At 24.8% G+C, this 11830-nt stretch overlaps 2 protein-coding genes across 3 annotated transcripts; both read left to right on the forward strand.

Annotated features, from left to right (window-relative positions):
• Positions 1-350: 350 nt before the first annotated feature.
• On the forward strand, positions 351-3725 carry LOC145844670 (uncharacterized). Its single transcript, XM_082952079.1, has 6 exons — positions 351-470; positions 1035-1085; positions 1937-1978; positions 2324-2356; positions 2689-2811; positions 3376-3725. The coding sequence occupies exons 1-6, from the start codon at positions 359-361 to the stop codon at positions 3663-3665; spliced, it is 651 nt and encodes a 216-aa protein (XP_082808205.1). The 5' UTR covers positions 351-358; the 3' UTR covers positions 3666-3725.
• A 4311-nt stretch (positions 3726-8036) lies between these two features.
• Positions 8037-10529, forward strand: LOC145843830 (uncharacterized). Of its 2 annotated transcripts, XM_082951067.1 has the most exons (6): positions 8037-8196; positions 8576-8635; positions 8899-8958; positions 9398-9457; positions 9795-9980; positions 10444-10529. In XM_082951067.1, the coding sequence occupies exons 1-5, from the start codon at positions 8094-8096 to the stop codon at positions 9974-9976; spliced, it is 465 nt and encodes a 154-aa protein (XP_082807193.1). In that variant the 5' UTR covers positions 8037-8093; the 3' UTR covers positions 9977-9980; positions 10444-10529. The 2 variants fall into 2 exon arrangements, with proteins under 2 accessions (XP_082807193.1, XP_082807194.1); XM_082951068.1 differs by lacking the exon at positions 8899-8958.
• The last annotated feature ends 1301 nt before the right edge of the window (positions 10530-11830 follow it).

Consider the following 11830-nt stretch of genomic DNA (forward strand, 5'->3'; position numbering starts at 1 on the left):
ATACAATATCCACTTCAACAAAGTGGTGTTTTAATAACTAAGTGCAGAACAGCTAGCCTTAAAACAACAACAATTTGTTTGAGTGCTGCAAAACTACACGCTGGTTTTTAAAAATTATTAAATCATACTTTGATGTTTATCAAACTGCGGCCGTAAAATCAACTACAAACTTTATTTTTGTATTTTTTACTTGAAACGTATCAAAATTATGAACAAACAGTGGTTTTTTTAACAAACTTTGAAACTATATTTTTATTTTATTTCAATTATGATGTTTTTCAACGTTTAATTTACTGAAAGACAAAAGTATCTTTCTAACCACAGTGTTTGTACTACCTCAATATAAAACCTTCCCAGAATGCAAGTGAAACATCAATCTATCTTCAGTTGTTCATTCAAAATGAAGTTGGTTATTTTCGTCGCTCTATTCAGTTGCACTCTCGCCTTCACTCCATACGGCCCAGTTGGAGGTTAGTTGAAAATGAATTAGAAAAAGTATTTAGGATAAACTTAAAACTTGATGAGTTACTGTATAAAGTAAAAATAAATATTTTGAAAAATAAAACCTTGAATTAATTTTTTTGGTATGTAGTAAATTTTTGTACAGTATTTTACAAAAAATTAAATAAATCGAGTTGAAACTATTATAACAAATGAAGTTCACCTAAAAAGAAAGCTTTGTTTAATCTTTAATGGATCATAACAAAACCAAAAAAAAAAGTAAGTTGTAAAAGATAAACTTGGCATATTGTTTAACATTTAATTATATATCTCCTTACTACTTGTAAATGCAATACTTAAGAGATAAAGTTTAACTGTATTTATATTTAGAGTAGAAAAAATCAACCCATATTGATTATTTTTATACCTGTCTGGCTAAACTAAGGTAAAAATATTATTTATACATACTATAATTTTGTTTAAAACAGGAAACAGAAACCCATATTGATTATTTTTATGATTATTTAGTACTTGTATGGTTTAACTTATTTACAAACATTATTATAAATAATTTTTAATTTTATTTTAAACAGGAAACAGAAACCCATATGGTCCAGCCAACGGTGTGAGACTTAACAACAACAGTTTGTTCTTACTTTATTATTTATATTTTATTTATATGTGTATAATAAGTATGTTTAACAATAGTTTGTATTTGTTTTATTGTTTATATTTTGTTTATATGTGTATAATAGATATGTTTAATGAAAGTTTGTAATTGTTTTATTATTTATTTTCAATTTATAAGTGTATGATAAGTATGTTTAACAAAAGGTTTGTAATTGTTTACTGATATTCACATCTATAACAAGAATAATTAAGAGCAACATTTTCTTTTATGCCTCGTGTTTATAGTATAGAATAAGCTTTTTTGTTTGTTTAAATCTGTCATGTACTTTTCTTTGTAAAAGTTTTTAGTTCTTTTCACTGTTAGATTTTATTTTAAGTTTTTAAAGTCTCTCCCTGTTTTAAAGTTGTACCAAAAAACATTACAATAAAAAAAGCAACTAAAATACAGTCAAATCAGAACAAAAATATAAAACATAAGACATTACTCTTTTAAGTTTGCACAATATTTAAAATGGTTAGATATAAAGCATTATTGTACTACATAGTTGTTTTTAATACATATATATATTTTATAATCATTATCAATACTGGTTCTTTAATATATCATATCAAACTTATAGCTTATTAGTTAAGTAAATGGCACTTAATTTTTTATTTTTTTTTAAACTACCATCCATAGACTAAAAAATAATCAGTTTTATTTGAAAAAATTATATATAAACGTACATTTTTTGTTTATGTTTATAAATACCTATACTACCACCTATCTGGACCACAAAACAATCACCTTTACTTAAATAGATATGTATGTATACTTAATTGTTTATTGTTAAATTAATTGTTAAACAAAAACATTTTTTTTTAGACTACCACCCTTACGGACCAACTAACGGAGTCAGAACTAACGGTTTGTTAACTTTAAAATATACTGTTAATAAAACAAAAATCAACGAAGTAAAGTAAATGTTGGTAAATAATATCTTATCATCCATACGGACTAGTCAGACGTAACGGTTTATATTTTAGTGCAATTTTCCTATAAACGTGTTTTGTAATAAAAAAATAAAAAGTATTAAGTTTTTTTTTTAATTTTGGTATTGCTTTTCCGTTTCATAAAATAAAACGATGTGTAGTTATTGAAATGTCTAGCGTGCAACAAAGTATTTTAAAACTTGTTTATAGTGTTTTTAATATTTTTTAAATCTATTAGGTTATCATATATTTAAGTATTTTAAATATCAATAAATTTCAGATTACCACCCATATGGACCACAAAAGTCAACTGGTAAGGATAATTTGTATTTATTTTTATAAATAAAAACACTGAATTCTTAAGATTACATTTTTACATTTATTTTAAGATTTAAAAATAATAAATTCGGTAAAAAGTAGCTTTAAATACGTTTTGGACCAAAAGTTCACGTATCTTATTGTTTAAAAAAGTTGAATGTCTTGTTTAGAAAGAGCTTTGCATACTTTTATGTTACATATACAGTTCTAGGTATATTTCAAAATGCTTTTGAATTTTATTTAATTTTTTTTTTGCTGTAAATTTAAGCTTTACGTTATCTTTAATTAAGTTTTAATCTTATCAATATTTTTAAAATTTTTTACCAGGTGCCTACCACCCAGGATACCAATATGGACAAAAGGGATACGGAGGTAAGACTTACGGAGGATACCAAAGAGGTTACCAACCATCAGGAAGAACCACCACTGGATACCACCCATACGTTACTGGTAATATAATTAGCCAATTTTCGCTTTATTAAAACAGATGGTTAAAAGTAGTTAAAATAGGAATCAGTTTAAAATAAATTAAGTATTGATATATTTAACAAATTAATTTTTTAAGTTACTGGTAATACTTATTTGCTACGAATAAAAATTCAAAAAAATTGACAAAGTTTACTCAAGCGTGAAATCAAGTTACTTATACACGTTACAAGTCTTACTTACGTTATAATATAATTATCATTACACTTTAATACTTGTAAAAATTAATACTTTATTTAAATGTTTGATTAAAATATATTTAACACAGGATCCCATTAAAAACGAATGGAATGTTCATAAATTTAATAAAGTAATTTATTACACAATACACAGTTACTCAGTCTCATTGAAAGAACCGTTTTTGAAAATCCGTTTTGTGATGAAATTGAGAAACTGTTTATTTTGTAACAAATCAAATTTTAAGTCGCTTAGTTTACTCAAGCGTGAAATTGTTAATTTAATACAAAAAAAAACATTTCCACGCTTCAGTGCATAACAACTATCAACGCTTTGACAACCCTGTAACAGGTCCAAAGACCACCGGCTACACCCCATACGTCGGAGGACAAAAATCAACCGGATACCACCCATATGTCGGTGGACAAAAATCAACCGGATACCATCCATACGTCGGAGGACAAAAATCAACCGGATACCACCCATATGTCGGAGGCAACACTGGTTACAACAGAGGCTACGGACAAAAGGGAGGCTACACCAGGGGTTACTCACCAAAGACCTACGGAGGAAACACTTACGGGGGTAAAACCTACGGGGGAAACACCTACGGGGGAAACACCTACGGCAGACGTTACTAGAGCGTTGAAAACTTGCAGTGTATTAACGTGTTTGTTTTCGAATAAACTTTAAAGACGAAATGTTGTTTTGTTTGTGTGTATAAAGATGCAGTTTTTGACTTATTTGAATAAAAATATCGGTCTTGTTTAAAACTAAGTTACAAGCAAATGAATCTGTTTAGTATAATTTAAACATTTATCAAAGTGAACTAGGGTGTTTAAGCTTTAAAAGGCGATCTTGGCTTTTAAGGGGATGTCAATCATAGTAACCTAAAAGTATATTGTGGAAAGTAACTAGTTAATGAGTAGTATTTTATAAATGTGGGGCGATTGTTTTTAATTTGTGCCAACAGGCGTATATGAAAATTAGTTTTGGAAACCCGAATTTGAATCAACCCTGATAGACATTAGAAGTAAAATTTACATTTTTGCTTTACCAGTTAAATGTTTATATCTAGAGCACACAAAATATTTCCACTAATTATAAAAATATATTAAGCGTAATTGAAATTAGTTGTTATAAAATCTAGCAAAATAAATTGTTTTTTTTGTGTAAAAACACTACTTAAAACTTAGTTATAAAGAAAACTTTAGATTTATTTGATATAGTGGAACCTTAACACAAATTTTTAGGCTTTAAAGTGGTCAACAGAAAAGAAAAAATAAAAAACTAACTGCATACTAACAATTAATGTACTTATAGATTTTTATGAGTGGTTTAAACATATACAATATTTTTTTGAAAAAATTTGATTTTTTATTAATAAATATATTGAATTATATTTATTAAATTTAATTATTTAAAAAGTATGAAAAACTTCTAAAAAAACAACAATAATTAATTGAAATCAAAAACAAGGAAAAATAAATAACTGTGTTGATAAAAAGATTATTATATCAAATTGCAAAATATTAACTGCAGAAAAATTTATCGAATAAGTATTCAAAAAGATATGTAATGACATTTATTATGTTAAAGTACTTGATATAAGTTTTATAAGTTATACTTAAACATTTTATAACAAATACACTAATTTGATAAGGGAATATTTAATAAAATTTTATCTAATATTTAGTTACAGAGTATATAACGATTAATTCGTGCAGTATATAAAACTGTCATGTTTTTAGTTTGTTGTAAATAAAGAAAAACAATGCGCTAGTTACAATTTATGAAAATATTAAAAAAACAAGTAGTTTCAATTTTTAACTTTTAACTGTCAATTTAAAGCTATTATAACAACCTAAAAGTGTAAACTCTTACTGTACCATTATATCGCAACAAGTAACGTTTTTCTATAAATATTTTTTAAAATATTTCACTTCAAAGAAAAAACCAAAATTAGGCAATAAATTGGCACAATAAAGTTTTTAATGGTTTACTCAAAAAAAGATAGTAATACCTTATGAAAGCATATATTAATCCTGAAAAATGTGATAAAAACAGATTTGTATAAAATAATAAGCTATACTACACCAAAAAACTTAAAGATGTTACTTTTTTTAAGTATTCTAGAAAATTTGATAATAATAACTACTGTATGCAAATGTTTATACAATATAAAAGTTTTTTTTATAATTTAATCGATTATAGTTAAAAAAGTTAAATGGTAGAAACATTTAAAACTGCATATATATATATACTTTTTAAAATTATATTTGTATAAGTGTATCAGTTTTCACTGACTCTATTAGTAAGGGCCTTTTAATATTAAAAAAAGATAAATTAAAAAAAATAAAATGACAATGCTTCATGTTGCTTGTTGCTTTATCATTAGTTGTTTCAATTAGAAATAAACACATCAGTACATGAATAAGCAAGTTACACCAAAACAAAACCACTTCGAAGTAATTATAAACTCCAAAGCGTATAAATAAAAAAACCTAACTTCGATCCAAGTTAACAAAAAAAAACTGCACAACCTCAAACAATTATATATATATATCTATATATATATATATATAATTTGGCAGGTTAGTTAACAATGAAAATATTTTACCTAGTTATCACGCAACTATTATAATTTAACACAAAAGTCACAGTTAAAAATATCTACAGTAAAATTGAACAATAAACTATAATAAAAGCTTAACTGTAGAAGAAAATAATTTTTTTTAACTGTTTTAAATTAAAAATACTAAAGATAAAATATATCGTCTTTGAAAATTATTTAATGTTAGATATATCAAAAATTAATCGTTTCTTCTTTTGACTACATACTGTTTAACATTTAAATTTTTTGTTATTGTCATTGTAATATATATTTAGCTAATTTTGTTCTATAATAACAAACTCAAAGTTAATAAAACAAATTTGGCTTACAGTTTTTTTGGTACTTAACATAATATAATCAAAGTTGTTCTAACTAGAAGAACTTCGGTAAGGTTTATTAGATGAAAAAGTTTTTGTTTTTTAGAAAATAAATAAAAAGTAATTCATAATTTGAAATTCTTAATTGATTATTTTGTTCAAAAACAGTGTTTCTAAAGTATCTTGAAATATACAACTGTAAACTTAGTTGAGAACAATATGTAATAATCACATAAACGATAAAATTTATTTTGTTCAATGTTTAAAAACTATTTCAAACTTTTTAACGTTTCTGATACTTCAGTTTTATATATTAAAACTGCTCTAAACCTGCTCAAACATCGTTTTTGAATAAAACAATTAATGTAAAAAACAGTAACATAAAAAAAAAAATAAAGAATGAATTTAAAGCTACTACTTAACCAACAGGATTTTAAAATAAAAAAAGTAAAAGTGCTTAAGACAATTAACTATCAGATTATTATTTTTTACATAAATTTAACATTTATATTATCGTTTTAAAACAAGTTATTTATTTTGTATAAATCTAGTGGTAGATTATTCTAAGAAATATTTGTTTTGTGAGAAAATTTTAGGTAAAAACTTAAATTTAGTAAAAGAAAACTTTTAAACAAACAATTCTGATATTAAATTAACTTAACAAAATAAACAAATTACTAAGAGACTTGCGACATCTCATTTTGAATAACTATTTTTATTTTAAATTTGTTTTTAATATAAATATAAAAACGATCATTTTGTAAAAAAATTTAAAAATAGCACAATTACTGTTTTTACCTATATAAATAACAATCAATGTTTTTTATAACAGTTTTAATATACTTTCACTGAAACTCATCAGAAACTTACTGCAGACATTTGAAGTAGAACTACAGCTTTTTAAGTAAACCAATAAACTTTAGAAAACTACTTAAGTAATTAGATTGCTGTAAAAAAAACCAATCAACAAAAATCAGTTAATGTAAAATAGTAATTAACGCGAAAAAAACTTTTAAATTACAAAACAAAAAAACGTTTAAGACAAACAAAGTTACTTTGAAGTAAATAAGGAAACCTTATAGCCAAACTCTTTCTGCTTACACAGTTCTGGTTTATTTGAAATATTGAGATTGCATTTAGTCTGACCAAATCAATGGAATTTGTACTGTTGTAAATAACCTTAAATTTTATTAAATCATAGTTTTTTGCACAATTAATGTTGTTAATCAGGTGTTCTGCTATCGAAGATCTTTTTGTCGCATTTATAATAGCTTTCGTCTTGTTATTAGTGTTTTCTTTTATAAAGTTTAATAAAGATTTTGGTATATGTTCATTTACTCTCGTTTTTAGATGCTACGATGTTTGTCGAATACAGCTTTTTTAGCAAAAGCAATTAAATTTGTAAATAATACAACTTTTATATAGGTGTGATAATGGGTCTTAACTGTTTTAGAAACAAGTATAACTTATGCTTAACTTGGTTATAAGTCGACTGTGTTAGTTATTGCACTTTCTTTTCAAATTAATATTAAACGTTACCCAAATATGGTAGTATAAGAACCGCAGAAAGTTTCTCCGGTCCAAAAAATTTATTGTTTTAAAACTTACATTATATTCTAATAAAAGAATGTTTTGTAAAATAGTTTATTTATTTTGAAAAAGTTACATAAAAAACACATATAAAACTCGAATAAAGGTATGAAACTAGAATTATAAATTAAATATGTTTTAGCAGCATAACTTAATGCAAATAAATATTACACAAACTGAATAAAAATAAAATGACAATAATGTTTCTAATTTTGCATAAGCAGATAAACACAAAACCAACAACATGCAATTGAAAATTGAGTTTATTTATTTAACTAATCACCACTTTAGCGGTAAAACAACAACAGCCACTATCAAATGCTTCCTGCATAGAAGTGTTTCATTTTGATTGGTTTAACAGACTACAGAAGTAAACTAGTTTAAGCTTTCTATCTAAGAACGTATTAAAACTATTAAACTTCCGATTAAGTGTTGTTGTTATAAAGTGCTTTGGAAAATGTTGTTTTTGTTTTTAAAGTTTAGTATATAACCGAAGTAGCTTGAACGAAAAGCATTCAGTATCAATTGTTCAGTTGTGAAATATCAAAATGAAATTGATTGTTCTCATTGCTCTCGTTGGGTGTGCTCTTGCCATCCCAAACCCATACCCAGAAGAAGAATACGGGCCAGCTAATGGTCTTAGAATTCCAGGTACTATAAAAAGAAATAAAATGATAAAATTTTTATTTTTTGCGTATAATTTTTTTACTGTTACGAACTTCTCTTAAAGAATCGGTCTAATTTTTTTAATCTACTTTTGTAGAAAATTTTTAACAAACGTTTTCACATATACAGAAAGATGCACATAAAAGTATTAAACAATAAAAATAATCTTTATAACACAACTTAGCTAATTATCACCTAATGTAAAAAGCAAATTTGTATACTTTTACATTGCATGTATGTTCAGTAAACATGTAAGTTCACTTAAAATATTTAGAAAATGCGTTTTGTTTACATCTTAAGCTCGTTGTTTAAGTAATTATTATTTTACATTAACAGAGTATTACATTATTATTTTCTCTTACAGACTACCACCCATACACTCCAAAGGAAAAGTACGGACCAACTAACGGACTCAGAATTCCAGGTATAAATAATATATATATATCTAAAAAAATCTGAAAAACAAAAAAAACATTTAACCTAGTTTTTTTTATGCTGTTTTATACATATTTTGTAAACAAAGAGTGTCTAACCTACTACTGTGAAATTGTTTCTATATCATTCCAAATGAAACATTAAAGGATTATAATTAATAATTCTTTTCAGTTGTAATAGTTTCAATCTATTGAATATACTGTAGAAGCTATTTACAATCTGTAGACAAAAAATAAAATATGTTACCAACAGACTACCACCCATACACTCCAAAAGAAAAATACGGACCAACTAACGGACTTAGAATTCCAGGTGAACAAATTTTTACAACTTAAAAATAACTTAGTTGTCAGTTATAGTAAAATAATTCGAGAAAAATCTATTCTTAGAACTATATCTAACTTATTTAAATTACATTCTTAAACATATTTCACATAGAAAAAAAAGATATGTTTTTCTAAACTTATTTTTACAAAAAAAAACTTCAAAAAGTTAAAGAAAATAAAGTACATGACTTTTACTTCTTTTATATGTATGTCAGTCAGTTTTTATTTGAAAGTCTTATAATTTATATGTATAAATCTAAAAAATAATTTATTAAGTATATTTAAGAAGTAAAGTCAGTAGGATTTAAAAAAAATATATAAATTTATAAATGCGTTATACTAGTAGTTCTAATTAAAATTCACTAACAAACTACCAATTATTATTTTACATTAACAGAGTATCAAATTATTACTTTCTTTTACAGACTACCACCCATACACTCCAAAGGAAAAATACGGACCAACTAACGGACTCAGAATCCCAGGTAAATAATTTCAAAATTAAATAATTACTGGTTCAAAACCTTAAAAGTAAAACTATTTTTTAAAACAGTATAGTTTTTCGACTTGAAAAGTTTTTTTTATTTAATTTAAAGATTAAGTTAATTTTAAGTGTTTTCAAATGTATACTAAAAATCAAAAATAAAAAACTATATATACATAAATATTTTTAAAGTCTTACACAAAGTTATCTTTATATTTAATTAAATACCATAATTTTATAATAAATCAATTAAGCTAACATTTTTTGTTAAATTTTATAACAAATTCACAAAGTAGAAAACTTAAAGGACTGCTAAGATTTAATTTTTTTTTCCACAGACCAATACTACCATAAGGGGTACTCAAAGGGTTACTACCACCCAGTTAGATGCGTTCCAGTGAGAAGAAGATACAGATGTCTTCCAAGAAGAAGATCAAGATGCATCAGAAGACGCAGACCAAGATGTTACGGAAGAAGATCATACGCCAAGGGATGCGGTATCCACCACCTCATCTGTTAAAAAGGTGTGCGTTTCATATTTAAAATTATAGATTATACTTCATTGTGTATATCTATTAGATAACTGTAAAGTGAGTTTATCAAAGATTAATTTGTTTCTAAAAAAGTATTTAAACAAAACTATGTTCCTAACTTTAAAAAAGGTGATAGTAATGGACAACATTTGATAAAATGAATATTAATTTATCAATAAATATAATCATATAATGTTAAATAATAAGAACAGTGTTTTTTTAACAATTAAAATTCTACATGAAGTATACGAACCACATAAAAAATACACTTACTGGTATAAATACTAGATATATAGTTTAAATTAAACACCAGCTAAGATGAACAGTAGTTTGTAATACTTTTATAATGATTATGTTGGTGTATTTTTGATGTTTTTGTTAAAATGATAACTAAAAACATATATTATGTACGATTCTAACCAAAACAATTTCTAACTTATATTTTATTTCACAGGTAGAACTTCGTGAAAGAAAAAAAACTTTTGAAAATGTTTTCAATTTGTTTGTTCTTTACATGCTGTAAATAAAATTTCAAGCTAATTTTGTGTTCTAATTATAAATAACCTTACATTTAAAATTAAACGTTTTACTATTAGTTATGTTCAGTTATCAATTTTCTATATAACTAATTGGACAGGTTAAAAAACAAATTGTGTATATATATATATATATATATATTCATATGATTTATAAATTTCTGCTATAAGTTTAAGTGAAACAGACTTTATTCGGTTTAAGTTATTAAAGTATTAAATTGATCTGAAACACTTTTATGCTTAAATAACTTATTGAAAAATTATGTACCTAAATTATCCTTAACCAACATTTATAGTTTTTATAAAATTAAAACTTTTTAACACCTAATAGCTTTTATAAAAACTAGACTAAAAGTTATTAATATTTACAAAACTTTTATTTAAAACATTTATTTACTTCATCTACAACTTGCATCACTGCTAAAATCACAAATATTAGTGAGTATTATATAAATACCGCTCAAAAATCTTTAAAACAGTTATCTAACAAAAACAATTTGCGACTTAATAAAATTAATCAATAAACAAATAAAATGCGACTTGCTGATACCCACAAGCGTTAGCAAAAGTCAATCATATATATACAAACGCACTTTTATTTCGAAATGAAAGTTGACAGAGTTCTTATCATTTGGATGGCGCAAAGCCGCATATAATTCTTAAAACGTCGTAAAAGTTTACATGTTGAGAGCTAATATTGATATATTATAATTACTTTGCAATATTATCTAACCTAAATTTAAAAAATTGGTTGTCGCAAATTTGTTTCAATCAAAGTATCCGTACGAGAAACAAAATTAAAAAATGCGACTTGCTGATACCCACAAACGCTAGTAAAACTTAATCGTATACAAACAACGGAAGTTCGTCTGGCACACCGTTTTGTTTTTATATTATTCGAACGGCATTGAGCCTCATAAAATTATCAAAATGTTGCAAAATTTGCATGTTTATAATTATACTAGTTTATTTTAGCTACATTGCAATATTTAATTGAGGGCGTTCTCAAAGTTGCTTTTTAGAAAATTTCTAAAACTAGAAAAATATTGTCGCTAATATTAACATAACATATATATGTAACACTTTTATGCTGAATTAATTTATTGAAAAATTATTTACCTAAAATATCCTTAACCAAAATGTTGTATTTTTTATAAGATTTACACTTTTTAAACACCTAATAGCTTTTATTAAAACTAGACTAAAAGTAATTAATATTTACATCACTTTTATTTAAAAAATTTATTCACTTCATCTACAACTTGCATTACTGCTAAAATCACAACTGTTATCGAATGTTAAATA

This window comes from Thalia democratica, chromosome 9, assembly GCF_965202585.1.
Source record: "Thalia democratica chromosome 9, ktThaDemo2.hap1.1, whole genome shotgun sequence".
Taxonomy (NCBI): Eukaryota; Metazoa; Chordata; class Thaliacea; order Salpida; family Salpidae; genus Thalia; species Thalia democratica.